The sequence below is a fragment of the Melanerpes formicivorus genome, unplaced genomic scaffold (assembly GCF_026170545.1).
Source record: "Melanerpes formicivorus ecotype bairdi unplaced genomic scaffold, bMelFor1.0.p_v2 SCAF_6, whole genome shotgun sequence".
Taxonomy (NCBI): Eukaryota; Metazoa; Chordata; class Aves; order Piciformes; family Picidae; genus Melanerpes; species Melanerpes formicivorus.
Genome location: NW_027142358.1, coordinates 17,316,059 through 17,338,804, shown reverse-complemented (window position 1 = coordinate 17,338,804; position 22,746 = coordinate 17,316,059). Strand labels below are relative to the sequence as shown.

General features: G+C 40.8%; 1 protein-coding gene and 1 long non-coding RNA gene across 2 annotated transcripts in view; one reads left to right on the top strand and one right to left on the bottom strand.

Moving 5' to 3' along the window:
• The window catches only part of LOC137441924 (uncharacterized), a 38,415-nt gene extending 33,077 nt beyond the window's left edge, over positions 1–5,338 (bottom strand). Inside the window, exons 1-2 of the long non-coding RNA XR_010987533.1 lie at positions 5,146–5,338; positions 1,438–1,500 (exon numbers count right to left, since the gene is read on the bottom strand). This is a non-coding gene — a long non-coding RNA (uncharacterized lncRNA). The remainder of the gene's footprint in view (positions 1–1,437; positions 1,501–5,145) is intronic.
• Positions 4,475–22,746, top strand: part of ZCCHC24 (zinc finger CCHC-type containing 24) — a 115,789-nt gene continuing 97,517 nt past the window's right edge. Inside the window, exons 1-2 of the mRNA XM_068139933.1 lie at positions 4,475–5,046; positions 20,625–20,825. Of these exons, the coding sequence (XP_067996034.1) occupies positions 4,807–5,046; positions 20,625–20,825 (441 nt within the window). The 5' untranslated portion in view covers positions 4,475–4,806. The remainder of the gene's footprint in view (positions 5,047–20,624; positions 20,826–22,746) is intronic.

Below are 22,746 nucleotides of genomic sequence, written 5' to 3'. Positions count from 1 at the left end.
ATGAGAGAAGCAGATGGGCAAAGATACTACATGCAGTAAAGGTACACACAAAAATCACACATTTAAAAAAAAAAAAAAATCCAATAAAAAGTCATCCTTCCCCTTCTCAGGCACTTCTCTGAGTATTTTTATTGCATGCTTTAATGCCAAGGTGTTTAAAGGAGCTCCATAGATGCCACCTGTCCTTTTCAGCTGATAGCCAGTTACAAAGCACTGAAGACATTTAAAAAATGCCCTCATAAAGGGTCTCCTACAGCATAAAGCAGGTTATGCTCATCTGCCATTTCTCCAGCTGGTGAAGTCAGCATCTACAGCACTTCCAAGGCAGACACTTAGTAGTAAGGCAGATTGGCTGCTCCTGCACCTGCTCCTCTTGCTAACTTCTATCACACTGCTCAGCCCACTTCCTTTGACTTCCTTTCTTGGATTCCTGGGTCAGGCAATAGAACTGGGCTAGGATTGGCTAAGTAAAGAGATGAGATGCCTCAGCTACTCTTTTGGATAGGGATGCTGAAGTTTTAGATCAGTACTAGAGACAAAGAGCTATTGTCTTTTCAAACTAAAATAACAGAACCCTTCAGAAGCCTGTACTGCAGCTGAAGAGTTTGCAGAAAGTTTGCAAAACAATCCAAAAAATCAAAACAGTATTTCTCACACAGCTACTCACATCCAGGGCATCTTTAATGCAATTACTCAGCAACACACTGACATCATTAATATAGAGCAAGTGAGGAGGCCTCAAGATCTGAAACTATAACCTGTCCAGGTACAAAATCTTGTGCTTCAGGGAGATCTGTTACACCAATTACCCATTTGATGGGTTGAAACAGTCTTTCTGGAACTGTGCTTCACACATTACCCACAGCAAATCATTACTGTATATAGTATGGAATTGCCAAAATTCTGCATGAGCTATAAATTCATATTCAGCCATTTTCAGAATTTTTAATGTGAAGTCCATAGGAGGAAGAGTAGCCTGAAGGAAGTAAACTGGAGTTTTGACTTTTGTACCTGATAACTACATTGCAGCTGAGCCTTTAGATAGGTGAAAAAACACATGGTGTTGCTTACACCAAGCACATGCATTTCCTAGACTTTCAGAAACTTTGCTTTATGTTATGTTTCATTGTTGGCAGCAGAACTATTGCACTTACCCAGCACGCACAAGTGGCTGCAACATCCATAACTTTGAAATGCCACATGCAGATGTACTTTTCCAGTTTACAAATCTGCTGAAATGTCTTCTCATAATTTGAAGAGTGCTTACATAGTTTCCACTGCATAGCTAAATTATTTTATGATAAGATAAGAATCTCTATGCTGCATATGAAAAACGTTGTCTTGGAATATCCCAGCTACACTGAAGCTGAATGGCCCATTGCATTACGCATATCCCAATTACAGAAACCAGAGGATACAATGATGGGTTTGAGTTACCTGTTTAGTCTTATTTGCAGTTTTGGGTACTCATTCTACTTTCCTTTTGGAGTGCCATCTAATCTAGAAGAAGATTAAAACAATAGCAATTCAGATCAATACACCTTTAAAACACTAGAATTCAGGATATTTGCTATTAGGACAATGTTGACTTTTAAAACATGAAATACCTTTTTAAAAAAAATTAAAATTGCATATGTAGTTTAAAGGCTGATGTAATCTACAGTTATGGACACTGAAAAAACAGGAGGATGAATGAAAAAAATATTTCAGCACCATAAAGCTGATGCGTAACCCAATCCATATAGTTGATGTTGTTTATATTCCATCCCAATGTAATCTGTAGGAACTGTGCATATATCCTGAAGATATCTTTCAGCCATTGGGTTGTCTCATCAGACAGCTTTGACTGGAATATTTTGCAGGACAACAAAAGCAAATTGCTTTGTGTGTGTGTGTAGCTATAGCCATGCATCTGCTACATCGACCATTTGTACCAATTTTCTCCTTACTAATGTATAACTTCTAGGGATGAAGAAAGAAGATATTTACAATGAAAAAGATTGTTACCTTGAACATAACAGGAATGAAGCACACATGGTACAGCATTTTGCTAAGCCACAAGCAGTATTAAGTCCATAAAGGGACAGGGACTGCCTATAAATCGTTTAACAAAAGAAACTACAGTAGAAGACCAGGATAACAACTGAATCTCAAAGTGTGGGCTCTCTTTAGTTAAGCTATTCATAGCAGAGGTATTTGCAACCTTTCCCCTTCTTGATATGCTAAATAAAGCATCTATTCAAATCAGTCATTCCTCTGTGTGGTTAGCAGAAGCCACCAGGGCTAACATCAAGAGGAGATTACAGCCAAACCCTTTCAATGTTCAAATGCATCTGGTGGAATGTATGGTGTCCCTAACATCATAGAAGGCTGATGCATCTCTCACTGCAGTTGCTATAATAAATGCACTCTACCTCCTCTTGCCTGAATGCAGTACGTTCTGTTCTATCCCATCTAACTAAAGCAATCACACCAACCAACCACAATGAGGGTTATATTCAGTTTGGAAAAGAAAGTATCAAAATATACCAAAACCTCTCCATTCAAAACATTGTATCACTTCAGCCACTCCACACATTGACCTCTACTGCTACAAGAAGCATGTTATGTTATCTTTTCTGTTTGTTCAGAATTTGCACAGCATCTTACTAAACAGAGCAAACAGTGGAACTGTCAAATAAACCCCCATGTATTTTGCTTTAATTTAACAAATATAAAAGGGAAGTGATAAGAATAGGAATTATCTTTAAGGAAGGAATTAACATGCCTACAAAAAAACTCCACAAAACAAAACAAGTAGCTTCAGCCTATTTCCCCCTCCTAGATTTTCTACAATATCTAGACTTGACTTTCACCATCTGCCAGAAGGGCAAGTTCCTCACATGTGATCTGCATTTCTTGTCCTTTTTCCATTTACCAGCAGATCCTGGAAAATCCTCCTCCACAATTTTTTAAGTCACTAAGCTTCATTCACCTTTTTGCTTCTTTAAAACACTGTGCAGCTGTGTGAGTTTGGGATGCAATTTGATTTAATTCTTCTGTTACCATCATCTAAGCTGTAGACTGTTACAGACTCAGAAAGACCCTTTACAATGGCATAGTTTGTTCCTTCTAATGCAAATATGTACATGTTTAGATGTGTTCCAAATGGCTTGCAAACTAAGGCATCCTAAATATTATCACTGCTAAAATAATTCTGTTTGTTTCAGATGTTCCAAACTTCACCTCATCTTGCAGTTCTGGAAAGTTACAATCTTCATTTAAATTACTGCAAGCAGATAGCTCTGCCGTGCTACTTGCTCTCACAAGTAAAATGCATCCATTTTTGGTGTTTGCAGCTGTCACTTTAGTAGTTTTCTACTGTGTGTATGCTAACCTGCATTTTCTATTGCTTGTAACCCTGCCTTTTCAGAACAGAGATTCTTCTTCAGTCTTGACAGAGACGTATGACTAATTACAGTAAACCTAGATGCCAACTTTGATGTTTCAAAGGTTTCTTCTCTTATCTGAGGAAGACTTTTTTCATTTCCCTCCCACTCCCAAGACCATACTAAGACGACACATTCCTTTTTAGCCTCCTGTCACTCAAGGGAGCACAGGGAGCTCTGCTGGAGTTTTAAAGTTACCTCCTGGGAATTCCTCGGTTTTACGAAGAAAACTCCTAGTTTGATTGCTACAGTATTCATACCGAGGCAAGAAATAGCTTCCCTGCTCCACCATGCTCATCTCAGGGAAGGCAGTGGGGAAGAGTTTAAGAACTGCAATTACCAGCTTACCCACTCAGGCTCCTTCCTAAAAGGAGAACCATTCATCATCCTCTTTTGTGCTACCGACTCCTTAAAAGGCCTACTCAGCTTTAACTCCAGTATATCCCACCGAACCAGGCTCCCCAAGAGCCTGCGCCAGGGATACCTAGATGGATTTCAAAGGGAACATCGCACCGCTTCCCTGCCTTATTTGGGAAACCCTAACTCCGAAATGCTTGGCACAACCTCAGTAACCGAGTAAGCCTTTTTAAACCTGGAGCTCTGACAAAGATTTAATGAGAAGGAACCCCAGATTACGATGAGTTCCTAGCAGAGCTAAGAAACAGAAATGAGAGAGAAAAAAGAGGGGAGGCTGACGAGATCCCGAGAGAAACGCGCAGAGTTAAAGACAACGCCGAAACGGCCCGGCAAAGAGCTCTCGGAAGAGTTTTGTGTGTGTTTGGCGTAAAAATCCTCAGAAAGGAGAAAAAGAAAGGCCAGGGAGCGAGCGGGCCGGCGCGAACCAGGTCGGCAACTCGCCCGCGGCCCGAGGACCTCCGCGGGTACACACATACAGAGGCTAGCGAGCAGGCAGCCGGGCCGGGCGGGGGCGGAGCGGCGCCGGGTCCATCCAGCGGTGCGGCCGCCCGCCGCACCCCCCGGCGGGCGGGAGGCCTATGGGGGCGCGGCGCCGCGGCCGAAGCGCTGGCAGCCCCTCCCCGCCGCTGCCTGCGGGAGTGGGAATAAAGACAGATAGCGGGGCAGGCACCGGCCGGGCGGGGAGGGAGAGCGCAGAAAGTTTCCTGTGGAGCCCGCGGGCGGCAGCAGCGATGCCCGTGCTGCGCAGAACGCTGGGGCTGGGCGGGCGCCGGCGGCCTTAGGGGGAGAGAGAGCGGCGCGGGGCCCGGCAGCGACTCCCCGGCCCGGCCCGTCCTCTCCTCCGGGCGGCGAGGAGGAAGAAGTCTGGGCAGGGACGGGAAAGCAGCGCCGGCCGGAGCGCAGGGAGGGAGAGCGACACCGCGGGGACAACCGCCGCCGCCAGCAGAGCCCAGGGGGAAAGATGAGCTTGTTGTCAGCCATCGACACCAGCGCCGCGTCCGTCTACCAGCCCGCCCAGCTCCTCAACTGGGTCTATCTTTCGCTGCAAGACACGCACCAGGCCAGCGCCTTCGATGCCTTCAGACCTGAGCCCTCCTCGTCCCAGCACCCTGATCTCGGCTACACCAAGAGCACCCCGGAGCTGGGCTCTTCGCTCAGCTCCAGCTATCTCAACAGTTTCTTCCAGCTCCAGCGCAGCGAGGTGAGTTCGCGCCGCCGCCCCCGGCGCGCCGCCCCCCTGCCTGCTGCCCCTGGACAGCCCCCCGGTCCACCACCGCCATGATGCCTTTGCCAGCCTTACCCCCGCTCCCCCGAGCAAGTACAGAGTCTCCAGGCTGGACGGGCAGCGGCGGCGGATGGGAGGCTCGGCTGGGCACGCAGGCTCCTTCACCACCCCAACCCCTTCCCGCCTCCAGACTTCTACACCGCTCAGTGCGCTGCCTCCCTTCTTGCGCTGGCCGTCCCGCTAACGGGTCGGCGGCCGGGCCGGGGCGAGGCGCCGCCGTGGCATTGGCGAAGCCGCCGTCGCCTCCTCCCGCCGCCTGCGAGCGGCCAGGGGCGCCCGTGTTGACAGTCTGGTAAATGGTTACACTGGTTTCCCTTGCGCGGCCAGGACTGTGCCAGAGGGACGGGGACGGCACAAAAAAGTGCCACATCCGTAACAACATGCAAAAACCCCACTGGTTTGTAAAATCAAAATTTAAAAAAAGTATTGCTATAAAGGATATTTATAGCTTAGGGGAGATCAGAAGCCAGCATTATCCGAAAGGAAAAGCTATAAACAGAAATGTGACAAAAACCGAAAAAGTTTTGCATACGTTTCATAACACAAGAGCAAGATTAAATGAAAGCAAAGGGAAGGAAACTAAAATCTGGGGTATGCAAAGACAATTCACTGTGGAACTCCCCGTCACAGGAAGTTGTTGAGGTCAAGCACTTCTGCATTGGAGGGATTTCACATGTGTGGAGATACTGCAAGGTGGCACCTCTCACACTACAGCTCACAGCGTCTCCAGAAACGATCCAGTTACATTTTTACTCCCTACCATGGGACTCTTGGAGGCATTCCACAGTGGCTCCGTTTGATGAGAGTTAGATGGACTGACTATGCATCCAACTTGCCCTGTCACTACCCACAATCACAGAGTCCTCTTAGTGCCATGTGCGTTAAAACATTGGTTTAAGAAGTAGTCTCAGTCAAAATGCACTTTCTTGTTCTGTCAACACAGGTATGAGGTTGTTAATGAAAAACAAATTCCCCAAGTGCACTGTTAAAAGCTGCTAAATTTTCTTTTCCTTAGTTAGTTCTTTCTTCCTTAATTTCAAAAGCACAACTAATCAAAAAAACACCCAGGCAGCTATATCGTTCAAAATCCATTCAGTCCAATGTATCCAGATTCATCAAGCACGACGTAGCATATCTAGTTTAAAAACATGCAGACTTAAGTACAGTAATTCTGCAAAAAGACTAGAAAGCAGTGTAATTTGAACTTCCAGCTATCTATCTGTTGGTTACAAACTGTGAATTTTACCCTATTCTGCTTGTCCTACAAGCTTTGTGGTGCCCAGGTAACAACTTTAGCTGCATTTCTGCATGGATTCCTATCATCCATGATCTGTATGGATGCAACTTTATTCTGCTGGTTTTAACCTTATTACAGTTTCCTGAGGCACATGAATGACAACTGAGAACACCAGCTCTATAGAAAGCCTAGAGCATTCAGGAAATCAGGAGCTATTTCTATACATATTTTAGTATTTTCAAAAGATAAAACATGTTCATTTGTTCCCGTTCGCTTTCCAGCCTGTGACAACAGTAGCACTGACTGCATAGCTGATAGACACTTCTATGGTCTTTCCCAGAATGACATGTTAATACAAGGCAACCTGAAAAGAGTGAAAGGGGCACAATTGTCTTATATGGCACGGGAATGCATTTGCCCTGTTAGATATACCCTGAAGAAAGTAGGGAACCCCTTTAGTTCCCCAGGCTTATGCTGCCTGCTTGTGCAGCAGCTTTCATTCAAGGTTTTAGATGGTGTTAGAGATACTGCTGTGCAAGAAAAGGGAAAAAAGTTCTGTCAATATGTTTCATGCTCCATTCTTTCCAGAAACTGGAAACGATTGCTTTTTTGGCAGCAGTCACCCAAGAGTTTCCCACAATGTCATGCTCTTAATTCTTGAGATTCTAACATCTGTTTATTTGCCAGTGCCATTGGGTATACACTACATATTTTAACTGTGTAAAATTATTTTGGGGAGCATTAGTAGTGTATGCTGCTTTTGCTTCAAGTAGGTTTATGCTATCTTTGGAACGACACATAGCTTTCGACAGTTAAACTGTTGACTGTTTTCTACACAGTGCATGCTTTGGTTGGCTTTTTTTTTTTAAACTCCCAGTTTTGTCCTGGGTTGGCTTAGCTTGGAGCTGAGCTGTGACAATGATTGACACATAGCTGTACACAACATTTGGAAAATGACCTAATGAGGGGCCAGAATAGCAGCAGATTGAGAAACGATAGGATCATAGGGTATAAAATAGTCACACGTCCTGTACATTGCCTTGCAATTGAAAATTTCTGGAGGGGTGCTTGGAATAAGAGACAGCACTTGCAAACCCCATATAATAGCAACTTTTCACAAGGCTGCATGGCAGTGCCTGTGTATGTGACTTGCATGCTAACCAAAGGAACTGGCCAAAAAAAAAAAGCAGTGCCATCACCCACAGAGTAGTCCTGCACTTCAAGATTTTTGTCCTCCAGACTTTTTCCACTACAATGGGTGCCTTCTAAATAAACATGATGAACACAGCTGTTTGGTGCATAAAAGCCCATTGTACCAGGAAAAAAAAAAAGTAATAATAAAGGTTTAAACAGTAAACCAACAATGAGTGTTTTGTTCCATGTGCAGGACTCATTTTGCAAAACAGACCTGCTTTAAGAAAAACCTTTATTGCAGTGTTTATTGTCCTAGATACAAAATGAAAGCGTGTTAGAGCATTAAGATGCATTAAACTCGCTATTGAACTGAGCTCCACCCTCATTATAACACCATCCATCCGAGCCAAGTATTTGAGGTTTTGTTGTGGGGCTGGTTACATGGGATTTAATGTGATTGAGACACAGCCAGGTAATAGTGGCTTTGTGTCACTGAATGGTATAAATGAGAAATCTAGAATAAGGGTGTAAGAGAGTCATGGTACTTTTCTGTGCTTGCAGTAGGCAAGCTACCAGCTCAATACTGACTTCAGTCAAGGAGAGACATCAACCAGTAACTTGAAATCACCGTATTATTACCAAACACATTTTCTTTAAATCTAGAGTGCTAATTCTGACACAAGCCAATATTTACACATGAGAAGGAGCCTGTGTCCTCATGACTTTTTTGCCCATGTTCAATACTCTGTGTTTTTTCAAGATGGAAATTCCTTCTAGAAACCTCTGTGGCAGCCACTTTCTGGATCTAAAATAGTTCTAAGCACACATAACTGTGTATACTAGATTAGAAAATAATCCCTTTTTCAAGTTTCTAACTTAGGGACTTCCAGTCCTTATAGGCAAGAGGGGAACTAACTGGGAATGAGAGTTTGCTACAGTAAGGTACAGATCACTCACTCAGAAAATTTATGGAATTAGAAAAAAACATTAGACAGTGTTCTGTGGAAAACAACATCCAGTTACCTGTGAAATGGAAGCAGACCTGTAGCTTTGGGATAATACTGTTTATTGGGCAGCTTCCCAAAGAAGCAAAGTTAGTATGATAGTAACATTTATATATTAATAACAACAACAGAATCCCGTGAAACACTGTCAAGAACAAAAATGTGTGGAAGGAAGTTGGCATTTATACAGAAAACTACATCAGACAAACTTCCATCTTTCACAGGATTGGATGAATACCCAGTAGCTTGGTACTTCATGAAGAACAATTGGCTATTTAGCCTAGATGGATTCATTTGGAGGATGATTGTAAGATTTTTAAAAGTCACCATTCTCATAGCATCAGAAGATTGCATGCATGGATTGTCATAATAGATCAGGCTATTGGTTCACTAAACTGTAATATCTCTCAGAACAGACATAATTAAAAGATTTAAAAGAGAGCAAAATACCTTGTCAGAGGTTGCTCACAACCAATAGTTGTGAGGTCTGAGGACAAATACAACAGAGATGCAGTTGGGTAGCAATTGTTATATGCCCTAAAACATTTCACATTCTCTTCCTTTGGTGTAATATTATTCTAATACAGAGCATATTTCTGATGCACAGAGTGCTTAATGTGCTCAGCACTGCAGTCACTACTTACTCGCTTTGCACTTGCAGACTAAACAATCACAGTATTATCTCGTATTTAAGCATAATCACTGATGGAGTAGTGCAGTGTACAGAGTACAGACTGTCTGCAGTGCATGAAGGTATCTTTTAATAATAGTGATTATTTGAATAATTTCATCATAATTTTTTTCTCACTGTTCTTCCTGTAAGTATTAACATTTCAGTGCCCTTATCCTACAAATTTTATTGAAAAGGCTATAGCTCAACAATTCCTGTGTTGGAGGAACTTGTACTCTCTACCTCAGTCATCACTAAAAAGTCATCACTTTTTACACATATTTTGTGGCTACTTAAAGAAGCAGCCAAAGCTTTTCAAACTGCTTTTCAAGGAGTTAAATGTCAACTCTTGCATTGGTCCTTGTAAGAGATTCCAGGGAGCTGACTCTGTTAGTCAGAAGACAATACACATTTTGGTGGCATCAGCCTCCTCAAGTCCTCTCACAAAGCTGACTCTAGAGCCCTTTTGATGATAGCGTCTCAGGACACAAAATGCAGCTTTCACAGCCCACTCTCTATTCTGGATTTAAAGTACCAGATCCTATTACAGGTATTTGAACTAATGACTACTCTGTTAACAATTCTACTTGGATGTGTGATTTAAAATGCAAAAAAGTAGGTTTTTAAGTATTTTGAAAGTTTTTTAAGGTTGTTTTGTTGTTTGGTGGTGGTGGTGTTTGGTTGTTTGTTTTTTGTTTTTTTTTTTTTATTCTGTTCTTATTTATGCAGCCATGGCCTCCTGCTCTGCTACTTCTGTCTTTGGAAAGCACTATCTTTTGCTAGGGAAGAACAACATACATGAATATACTATAGGAAGTAGAGTCTGAATAAGATCGGTATTTTCTATAATAGTGGGAAACTCAAGTTATCATTCAGATTAAACTCTTCATGGTATCCTCTACCCATGGCTTTAGATTTCTCTATTCTCCAGGATTAATTTTTGTTCCTTTTCAAATTAAGCATATATGGTAGATAACTCTTCTTGTTCTTCATACTGAGGCTGAGCAACCCAATAGCAATTTGATTGCCAAAGGGAACGCATGAGCCAAATTTGATTGTCTTAAGCAAGTATGCTAAATACAGTTCTGTTTGTTTCACTCAGGCTTCATTACCTGAGTAAGAATAGCAGAAAGCTCCCAGAAATAAGAAGTACTTAAGATGTGCTCAAGTTAGTAAAACTGCCAGAGCATCTCAGGTTGCTATTGAAATGTCCTGTCCAGGGAGGTGGTGGAGTCACTGTCCCTGGAGGTGTTAAAGACGGGATTGGACATGGCACTTGAAGCTATGGCTTAGTTAGTCATGAGATGTTGGGTGACAGGTTAGACTTGATGATCTCTGAGGTCTTTTCCAATCTTATTGATTCTAGGATTCCAAACCCTTCCCACACCTGAAGCAAATGCTGCTCTGGCTCAGCAGTTCACTGACTTCAGTTTATGGCAACAAAAATATTATCAACCATAGTGGACAATAGTGCAGCTACTTGGTATCACATCAGAGACTTCAAAATTGGTGAGAGCTAAAATACTCATTACTGAACCTAAATAATGTCATCCAGAAGAGGGATGTGAGCTTTATGCTTTACTATTGATTTCTTTTGGGCAGATTAAAAAACAACCCAAACCAAAACAAACCTTTTAAATCACTTGGAATTTTGCTTCTTTAAGAAGCATGAAAAACAATAACACAGTGCAGCTGCAGAAAGGTTCAGGCACAGATATTGCAAAGCTAAACCATAGAATACTTATAAATTATGCCCATTTTGCCATTCTCCTGAACTGCCCTTCTTTCTCTTCTAGAAAGCCACAATAAAATGGTTACATTAAATGGGAAAAATATATCTTGCTTCGTGGCAGTTTGCTAGATTCTGTCTGAGTGCCAGAGAAGGTATAACAGATCAAATAACCAATTAAGTTTTACAAAGCTATTCAAATCTTACAGTGATGTTGGCATAATTCAGGCAGTATTTCATATAAGTGTCATAACTTAGATCACTTTTTTTTTTCCTGCATATTGCTTTTTATTCTCAGAAAGATTACAAGCAAACTGCAATCTGCTTGTGGTGGGTTGAAATTTCCCCCCCAACATTAAATTTGCCAGAAGCAGAACTTAAAATGATAGACAGATTCACTTGAGGAATGCAGAATAAATGCAGGTTACAAGCGCTGGGCTTTGTGTCCCTCATTTTCTAGCCAGGCCAGTGCAGCTGTTTGGTGGTTTTAAACATCCCACAAACCCAGCCCATTACTTTGTCACATGTTTTGGTGTAAGCAAATACTCACAAAGTCCAGTGCTTTGACTGAGATGAATTTTGAGGAGCCTCTTGTAGGCCCTTGTTCTTAGTTCTTTCAGCTGCTGCTGATAGACCTGTTGTGTGGTCTTCCAAAACCATATCTTAGGAAATATATTTTGTGTTTCTACAGATTTTAGTGTGAAGATAAGGAACTTCCCTCATGGGACACTTGCTGTCATATCCAAAGCAGAAATATATTCCTGTTGTATTAAATGACTGCCTGCACCTACTCTCTGCACATGGGAGGATTTGGTGTCTCTTTTGGATGAATACAAGTGCAATACTCTAGAAGGATTGCTGGAATCTGGAAATCTATATTTATATCTCATCCAGCTAACTGTCAACCAAGCAGACTCTTTAAAGGGGTCATCTTGCTCCCATAGGCTTCTCTTTGCCAACTTAGGGGCTCCAGTTTTCTAAACTTGGTTGTGATTGTAGCAGGGAAGTTGGAGCCTGCATTTCTTCACACTAAGGCAGACTGCTAGACAAGTATTTGTGCATAATCATTAAGGCTGTGGATATCTGTGGTTGAACAGAAAGCAAAGGAGCTATTGTACAGTCATTGCATTCTGAAAATAGCAGTTAGAAATCTTCAGAGGGTTTGAGTATCAGTGGTCCTTGAAATACATAGGTATTCTTATAACCATCTTGTTCCAGCTGAAATTAGAAGAATTAATAAGTTTCTCTAATACACCCAATCTGGAAAAAAAATAAATCCTCACACCTACTTGAAAACTAGATTACTCAATTGTTATTTTATAGTTTGTCTGAAGCAGATTGTGAAGATTTAGGTTTTCCTGCTCAGATGACGCTTCAGGCTGTGCTGTATCACAACTGATTAAGAAAGTGGCTTCAAATGTAGATAAAACCATCTAAAAGCTAGAGCCACAAAATGAAATTCCAGACTGTCACTCAGTAGATGGAAATAATTTATTTTCATCACTACATTCAGTTTAATAAAAGTTTTTGTCTTCCCGTGAGTGCAGGAACTGAGGCCCTAAGTGCATTGTGAGGGGCCCGTTCTGGGCAGATGATGTATTGTTTCTACCTCTGACAGCGACCTTAGCTTTGCCTTTTTAAAACTTTGGCAGCCATCACAGAGGTTTCTATGCCAAGAAGGCATTACTGGATGTAAATGATATAAGCAAAACTGTCTCAGACTTTAAGTTCTATGTAACCCAAAATGGACATTTCTTAGCAAAACCTTTCATCACGCAAGAGTTGCACAGGAGGTAAATGCCTTCCTAAGTGTGTCTTGAACAGACACATATCTATTTCCGGGTGTTATTTTTCTTATGTTTGGAGTGTCAAGAGACCCACCAAATGAGAGGAAACCTGACTCTTGTTTTTCAAACTGCAGGTCAGATTGAAACAAGATTTCCTGCAGGAAACAGAGATGTTAACAGAAAGTGCAGGGGTCAAAACATGTCCATCCGTTTCTCCCCTCACTTTTTGCTATACAACCTTCATAAATCCGTCTTTCTCCAAGAACGTTGTCTCAACGAACTAGGCTTGTTTTCTGATAATGTAAGGAGGCAGTGAGGTCAAAGTATCTGATGGAGGGGATTGAGGTATCTGGCAGAGGCCCTCCCCATGGCCCTCTTTCAGAAGGGTCAGGGAAGTTGGCGGTCTGCAGCCTGGAGAAAGCTCAGCTGCAGGCAATGAGGGGCAGGCTGAGAAATGAAAGTTCCTGCAGGGATGTGTTAAAGTAATCTGCAATGTGAATGGTATCCCTTGTCCCTAATATGGTGCTCATGTGCTAGGGCGTCTCTTTAACATAAGTGGACAGTTGTTTGGCATTCAGCCAATGAAAAGGTTCCCTGCAGAGCTTGGTGCAAGTTTTAGAAAGTTCCTCCAAGACTGTGTACCTCTGACCAGAGGAAATCTCTATCCTGTCCTTTTCTACCTTTCCACATCTGCTATTAAAGGCTTTTTGTGAGGTCCATTCACATTGTCTTCACTAACAGACACAGCAAACCTTCTGCTGAGGCTGAAATAATGAGAGCTTATTTCTCTACTGCTGAGAAGCCTACCTGAGGTTCAGCAAGCCTAAAGATGGTGGCTGAGTGACTTCACTCTCCGTGTTTTGTTACTTCCATACCACTGTATAGTAGACAGGGAGCAGCATTTTTTTCTAAGATCTAAGCATCGGTGAAACTCATTGAAAGCTTTAGATCAAAATGTTAAATCAGCAGATTTAAAGCAAGATGAGATGGTGGCATGCCTTCTTCTTCAACCTTGCAGTGAATTGAAGTTACAACAGTCATACACCAAGGAGTGTGTTGCACCCACTCATTGTTCTTGCAGGTACGACAGGAGACACCACAACCAGCCAAGCTGTCAGATCTGGAATACCTAGATTAGGCAGATCTATCCACTGGATTAAAGAGTCATCATCCTATGATTGACTCACTTCACAACTACTGGCAAGTCATGCTGCATTTATATTTGCCTGCTTAAGATACTGTTTCTGCAAAAGAATGCCCTAGTGCCATCAATCTGAAAATATTTAGAAGTGGGCGTTAGTGTTTGTAGTTTTAGTATAAGCATGTATTTATCTAAAACTCCCTACAGAAGAAGGATGAATTAAGAAATACTTGACTAATCTATCCAGCCAGGCATATAATCTATATATTAGAGTTTTATATATTAGAGTATTATTTACTGAAGCCAGACCAAAGACCAGATTTTTTTTGACAGCTAATTTGACCATTGACTTAAGAAGCAAGCAGAAGCCTGAGTTGTCTTCTTCCTCCAGGCAAATAATTTCTTCACTGAATGATGAGCTATGCTTACAGATGTCCAATGATAAAATGCTACTAAGCAAACTCTTAAACTGTTTTCTTTAAAAGAATCTATTATTTATCAGAGGAGCTAAAGCAGACGTAAGCTATACAGGAGCAGTTTTTGAGGTTTTCCAGTTCAGCCTGCATAATTAAATTTACCTATTCCTTCTGGCTCAGATGAATACAACTAAATGTATGATAGTATTTTCAATTAATCCCTCTATTTTCAGAAGCCTTTGAGTTTGGCTATGAACATTGGTTCTGCAATGGTTATTTTTTTTTTGGGACAAAACCAGGGAGCTGTTTTGACCACTTATAAAGAACTAAAGCACAGAAAAGTCACAGACTTGAAGTGTTCTTCTCCACACAATTGTCTTAGGTGCAGCTGTTGTGCTTTCACACATTGCAAGCAAGCCTTAGAGCACTAGCAGAGAATACAGACATAGATCCTTGGTTTAGGTTTTGGGTATTAGGATGTGCAGGCTGCTGAGTTACTGTTTGAGTCACTTCAGATTTCCATTTCCTCCAACATGAAAATAACAACTGTGAAGGAAATAACTTGTTTGTCCTGCTGTTTTATCCATGACACAGCATGGGGACATATTCAGTTCTTCATAAAAACCTAAGTTAGTAACTTAAGCACCTTTGGACATTTCATAACAATTAGCATGGCAAGTCTGGTAGCCATTTTGGAGAATGTCTGTAGTTTACAGTATATGAAAACCTTACTTTTTCCACACTAGTGACAGGCCAAACCAACTCCCTTTTCCAACAAACTTCAAACAACCATAGTGCCTGCTGAATTAAAGCAATCTTCCAGAATTAAGTTTGTTTACTTTATTAGGCTGGCAATATACTAAAGCAAAAACAAGTAATCAAAAATTCTTTGCTCATTGCTTTTCAATTATAGACTATTTCATGTAGTGGAAGAATTGATGGCTAAACTACGTTATAGGAATACTGAAATGCTGCAAGACCTCACATCCACAGGTGCAATTAAATGGATATGGAGAGAACCAATAGCACAAATCATACTAACTCACAGCTTAAGCAGGTTCTTTCACAAGCCTTTTAGGGATATTTGTAAACAGCTGTAAATAAGGAATAATCTTTTCATACCAGGCTGTTGGGGGAGGGTGTGGTTGGTTGTTTTTGATTTTTGTGATGTTAGTTCACTGGATTTCAAGTGGAATAGTCACAATAATAGTCACACAGAATATATCTGGTTGGAAGAGACCTTGATGATATCCAGTCCAACCTTTGACCCAGTACTGAAGGGTCAACACTAAACCATGTCCCTAAGTGCTAGGCCCACACAGCAGGTCAAAAAGAAATTATCCTGCTAAGGTGGAGTAGTCACCTCTGCCAATTTCAATGTTGAATCGCTTAAAACTAGCAGAAACAAAGAAGGACATATGTGATAAAGGAATGCTATGCACAGAGTCCAGCAGTTTGGGACCATTATGTGCTTCTCCTATCCAGCTACTGCACTTAAACAGCAGATAACTTCAAAGAGGGCAACATGCTCATTTGACCAGTTGGAATACTTCTTTCTCTTGTCTATTTTAACTGGTGAAATACTGTGTAGGGGTAGCACTGTAGTTGTTTGGTTTGGGATTTTTTTTTGGTTTGTGGGGAAAGGCAGGGTGTGTTTTTTTTTAAGTGTAGCTTTTAAGTTAACAATAACAACTGGAAAAAAACCCCACAACAATCAACCCTAAGATTGCCAAACAAATGCACTGGCCAGATACACCCTGTCAAACACTAAATCAACACAGCTTATTCTAGCTTCAGGTAACTGGTGGATCTATGTCCCTTTATCACTGCTTTACATGTCCAGCAGCCACAAATGGAATTTACGTCAGGAGTGTATTTTCCTGGTACTCCTATATATTTCTAGTCTCATGCCTAAAAGCTTTGCTTCTTAACTCTAATAAGTCCCAATAACAAGATGCCATTCCCACATAAACAAATTACCATCGCTTTTCATTATCAGTTGTTCTAGACTATATGAATGTATTGCTTTTAGGCAGAATTAAATGTTATCCTAATTGAGATATCGTCATACTTCCCTTTAAAAAAATAACCTACACAGCTGAAGCAGTAGCCATACTTTCAAAAATTTCCACCTGATATATATTTGTTCAAATATTTTGTTGCAGGTTCCTAACTGTACTCTGTCTTTGTTTTCAACATTATGCTATTGCTAAAAATGAAGCTGAAGAGAGAAATTATGTTTCAGTGTTTCCTTATCCGCTCTTGGCACATCAGCCCCAAAAACTGCCTCTGAAGGGCAGTGACCAGCCAAGGCAATCGAGCATTTCTCAGATCATTCATTTAACTAGGAATTCTTAAAGGTGGGTTAAATGCTGGTGCTTTTGAGTCTCTCACATATGTTACCCAACTGGAACTCAGAGTAAGGAAGCTATAGCAGACAATAGCTGCCTCTTTAACAAAGGACTGCACTGCAGCCTTACAGATTATGTGCCCTGTAACTGGAAACGCTGAGAAAACAAATAACAAAGGAAGCCTTACTTCCCAACACCACCAACAGTTTAAAGATCCACTGAGCAGAGAGCTTACCTTTGGGAAGTGCAACACCGCATTTTAAGTTTGCTTCACATTCATTCAACCAAGTCAACAAGTTTCATAGGAAGAAAAAAAAAATAAACAACATTATCAGCTCCAACTTCCTATCAAGCCAGTTTCTAAGTTTTACCATCAGGTCTCCCCCTCCTCCCAGTTCAGCAAGATAAGGAAATCCTGAATTCATTGCAGCTGGCCTGATGAGCCTTGTAATTAGGACATGCAGTGTGGTCTTCCAGCTTCTTGAGAACACTAACTCTTTCACTGCCAAATACTTTCTATACTGTTACAGCTAAAAATGAAACTTCGTTTGAGAGTTATTATTTGTTCTCTGCTTTTTAAAGAAATGTGTTGGCTTTGCTAGTGCCACACTGAACACAAAACAGTCATTGCTTTCGGTGGAATTCATCAGAGGAGCAGTCTCCCTGCCATCTCCCAGATCTGTACCAATACACTGGAGACCCGAATGAGTCAGAATGCATTTCCCTCTTCCTCTGTTTTCCTTTCTACTGTTGTCTATCTGAGACATTTTCTATCCCTGTCACTCTGATCATTCCCTGGACATCCCCTTTGTGAAGCTAATTCAAAGATTTTGTTCAAAACCCTCCTTAAAAATCTGGTTTGTAGCAGTGCAAGCACTTAGTAAGGGCAGAATTTCTAATTTCCTCAATTAAGTGCCCCAGACAAAAACAAAACAAAACCAAACATCTACAAAATGGGCTAAATCACCATTTGCTTTCTTCACAGTCATTAGTTGTTCCTGAGCTTTTGCTATTTTATTCTACAGGCAAGTTGAACTTCCCCACTACCACCCTTATTATATAACCTGGCTTTTTGGACTGGCTTTTTTCCTCATCTCCTTCTGAAGAATTGGAGATTTCTACAGCTAGCAATGGGATGTAACACTGTTTGTGCTGGTGCTCTTTATACCATCTTTCAGGTGCCAGATTGATGTGCTTTTCACTTTGACTCAGAGTTAAACTGATTAAGACCATTTTCCAGGTCATAGTGGCAAGAACTGCTGAACTACCTTGCCTGACCCTATACCAGGAAGGACAGACTGCATTTTGGAATAATTTAGGAATTTTCTTTAATAAGTCATTGTTCTTTGAAGTACCAGTGATGTAGGCAATGTCCATCTTCTCCTTTGTGGTCGTCTTCCAGGATGTTGTATTTGTGTCTTTTCCCTTTTTTGACACTGGGCCTCAACATGATTATAGGGAAGTGTTTCATGGTGGCACTTGCAGATTGGATCTTTTGGTGTGTCCAGCTCTGGCATGTATTACACAAATGTCCTTCCAGCTGAACCTGGTAGCCACTTTCAGAGCCATCAGCGACTGCTAAGATTATTATTTAGTGTCAGTACAGACAGTAGTCTGATGGGATCCTGGCCTTTCACAAGGCTTTTGGCTGCTGAGATAGAAACAAACAGAAGTTTGCAAAGGTTTTCTGACAGAGTGGGCAACCTTTACCTTTGATCTCCTATGTAAGGGCCTGAAACATGCCAAGAAAAGGTGTTGAAGGAGTAAATTATGTAATAGCCAGTTGCAGTGCCAAATTTCTCCTTTATAATGTGGGTAATAGCTCATTGTAAAGATGTATAGAAAACAAAAATAGTCACCATTGTAAGCATATGTCCAAATCAAAGCCTACTGAAGGCAGCAAATAGATATGTTTTGCTTTGTCATTAGGTTAGCTTGGGGGCAGAAATAACAGCCTCCTGAAGGGCAGGAGTTGTATATCCTACATCCCCTAGGGATGTGCCAGATTTCAGCAATGGGTAAAGAATCGGGGATTTCACATTCTGTGTGTCCATACACCCACCCTACTATAAAAATCAGATAATAGGGAATTTGCAAAGCTAATGATGGTTATAATGCATATGAAGTACTTTAAGAATCTCTTGGCAAGAGTGGCTCTTAAAAAGAAATATTTTCTATTATTCCAAGTGTATGTAAAAGAAAGCGGCTCCTAGGGACACAAGAACTTCTTGAAGGCCCTTAATTAATCCTATTTTGGCATCAATAGAACTTCCCCTTCCTTTTAACAATTTGTTGCCAAAAATTTCTCATTCCAATAGTGTCTAATAAATCCTGGAAAATAAATCCCAGTGACCACTGGAGATACGTTTGGTTGCTTGATGGCTAAAGCAGCTAAACCCTTTTCATTAGTTTTTTAAATAGCTTTTCCTTGTAAAATGTTAGGATTTAACCCCTGAAACAAAGTAGCTGATTCTCCTCTCTGCAGCCAGAACAATATGCACCAGCATAGAACTGTGCTGAGCTGAAGGTGGAATGATGGGCAGTTCAGTGCCAGCACATGTGAAGTCCCCTGTGAGATCATACTCTCTTCTGTGGCCCTTTGAATTGACCGGGCTGCTGTGCACCACCTTCAGCTTGCAAGTATTTTCTATTTGACTATAGTGAGGCTGGGTGAAGAGGATTATCTAGCAGTGGCCTGACATGTAGCTCAATTTTTATACACAGTCTACGCCATCTGCAGTGGGATAAGATTCAGTGATAGTTGGGACTCATTCAGGTAATTGTGCCAACATGATTCTTCTAGCATATGATTATCACCCAGATAATGCACTCACTGTGCAGACATACTGGATGTTTGAGATCTCTAAGATAAATGTGATTCCATTTCAGATTTATTTCACAATCTCTCTAAATCAATTTCAATGTATGTCTTCAATATGTACATAATATATATAAAGACCCCAATGAAATATTTTGCATTAATGGCACTAAAAAAAACAAGGTCTCTACAGAGTCGCAGATTGGACCTCACTTATCCATAAGCCAGCAGTAATTCTCTGATGAAGGGAGAATGACAATGAGCATAGTATTACTGAGAGATATATCAGACCTAATAGACATTCTGGGGAATGTGTCCCATCATTTCAGGGTGGAGAAGACTGCCACTAGTTGGTCCTGTTTCTACAGTGACACATTATCATGTTATTTTTTTTTTTAAAGTTATTTTTTACTGCTGAAATTCTGACTACACAGGTCTTTTTGAGCCTTAGCACAGTTAAGTGAATGAATCCTTGTTATCTCCAGTAGAGAGATTAGCTATTTAGGTGATTATGGGTTTCCTGCTCTCCTAAAAACAACTGAATAGCAAATTAGCAGCTCCTGATTTTGATTTGCAGATGGAGAGAGTGAATATCCTATTGAGGTGAAGTAGAGAAACTGGGTATTTACTGTTTACCAGGAAGCATTTAAATCACATCAGATTTCCCCTTAGAAAATCCAGGACATGAATGTTTCTTGTTATTGTTTGAGCATGTGACTCTGAATTGACTGTCTCATTAATTAGATTTGAAATTAAAGATTGCTTCAAGTTTTTCTTGGCATTATTTTCCTTTCCCTGACTTCAGTATTGTTCATATAAGTAGTTTTGGACACAAAGACATTCCCTTCTGTGGTTTGCTTTTTCAGCTTTTTTGCCTACATATTCTAACCATACCATAAATGTGGTATGATCAAACACAAGAAAGCAATCACTGCTCAGTGGAAAGGTTGGAGTAATTGAACCACAGTAATCTCAACAGTTTCCTCAGCAGTATGGTGACCAGCTCCATTGCACTGCCTTTGTGAAACCTCATTATTAATAGCCTGTATGTTGCTCTCCTCGAATATGCAGCCATGTTCTTAATGAAAAAAAAATAATTAACCCCCCAATATTTTTCTGTTGTGCTTAGCCCTCCTCAGATCAGTCTCAGAACAATCCTTAATACAGTAATGTGTTCCATGTGAGTATTTTTTCTTTTCTTTTACAGGCCCTGAGCAGCAGTCTGTACAAGAGTACATCACCTTATGGCTCTCTTAATAACATTGTGGATGGGTTAAGCTCCCTCACTGAGCATTTCTCTGACCTATCCCTTTCTTCAGAAGCCAGAAAACCCAGCAAGAGGCCACCTCCCAACTACCTGTGCCACCTCTGCTTTAACAAGGGACATTACATCAAAGACTGCCCACAGGTAAGGTATATACAATATTCTGGAAAAATCTTTGTGAACATTTTCACCATTCCTTCATTTAGTAACACAGAATTTGACTGAAATACTCTTTTTAGAGTGAATAGCACTGAAGAAATATCTTGACAAAATGCCAAGCTAGCCATGTGTTCTTTTAATCTACTCTTTATCACAATGCTGATGGAAAAAATATGCTATTTCATTTGCCCAGTAAGCATTACAAATTATATTAATCTAGGCACATGAATAAGTAGACTTTGGAAACTTTAAAAGTGCCTACTACGTCATTTTCTATCACAGAGATTGTGTAAAATACATTTTCAAGCAGCACACTATGTAGTCAGTTTGGGAATGGCACTTAATAAAAATATAACAAGATACATATGCTAAAGGAGAAGAAACTGTTTCACTGGATGGGAACTATGTGTAAGTGTTGCAGTAACACAAGTTCCAAGTCTTTCTGGTGCAAAATGTCTTTCATCTCATAGAAGAGGTTTGCTGTACTTGGCAAGCTGTGATGGTCTTGGACTCCTTGAACGTTTTTGTAGTGGCAAAGCTGGCAATATTTATTTCCTTAAAAATGAGGTATAAACCAGTGTGCACTAAAACCACTCACCAATCTGCCTTTTTTTTTCCCTGAAGCTCCCAGCCACAGTGTGTAAGGTTTCTCCATCTTCTCAAGTTCTAGCTGAATGTTACTGGCTTAAACTATCACAGCTTCAATGATATTCTATGTAGAATCCCAAAGAAATTAAACTGCTGCCAATGCTCAGGAATACAGATATGGACATTATCGGCATCCATTTCACTATGACTTTATTCTCTTAATGTGTGACTTTCAGCAAAATTAATCTGCATAAAATTAACTGCAGTTAATCCACAGTTGAGGTTGTCAGACATATATAAGCCAAAACACAAGCAGGAAAGCATCTGCCAGCTGAGCAAGGTCAGCAAGAAATCAAGTCTAATGTCAGATGAGTATATTCCTCCTGCCCTTATGTGTAGACTAAATTTTTTTTTTGGTGGTGGCCTTTACCTGTATATCTTTCATTAATTCTAACAAAAGTTGTGGAATTAAAAGTACCTTTTTAGTGTTGGGTCTGGCACTTAATATTATTTCGATATACATTGACTAAAACAGTGTTCTTTACCCAAAAAAACCCAAAAACCCACACCAAAAGACTGAAATTTTCTTTGCCAGGAGATCAAAAATACTCTAGTTTGTTTACTTCTGTGTTTAATGTATTTAGCTTAGCATGTTTTAGCAAAATGTAGAGGTAGGACCATATAATGGCATACTTTACTTAACAAGGGAATTAAATCTACAGCTACCAAATATGTGTCAGAGTGAGAGAGTGCTGTGTTGGGGGGAGGTGGCTCTGTCATGCTGCATAAGAAACCAGATGAATACAACAGGTCTCTTGACAATCAATACGTGCAAGCTGCAGCTTGCACAGATGGTCCCAAGTGCAGTGTTGGAGCAGTAAAGCATCATTTATTTCTTAGGTATTTTTACAGTATGAGGCACTAGGGATTAAAGAACAGTTAATGAAATTGAAGACATACCCACAGAAATCCAGGAAATGCAAACAAATGAAGAGTTTTGTAGTTTAATTAACTTGAATTGCACATCCTGTTAAGATTTCACTAGTAAAGTCTTCAATTTCTCTGGAAACGAAGGAAGAAAAGACTTCTTACAGACTTCACTCTGTGGATGGCCTGTGAGCCAGTAAGTAATAAGGGAAGGAACACAGGTTCATGTTTGCTCACGGCATGTAGTCTTCTACAGTTACAGTCAGCCATATCACACAGCTCCTTTTGTAAACTGATCAAGTTTTAGTTGGGAACTACTTTGGTATTTTTCCCTTGCTACTGCTGATGTGTGAAGCTGCTCCAGAGCCTTGGTTCTTCCCTCATTAGAAAT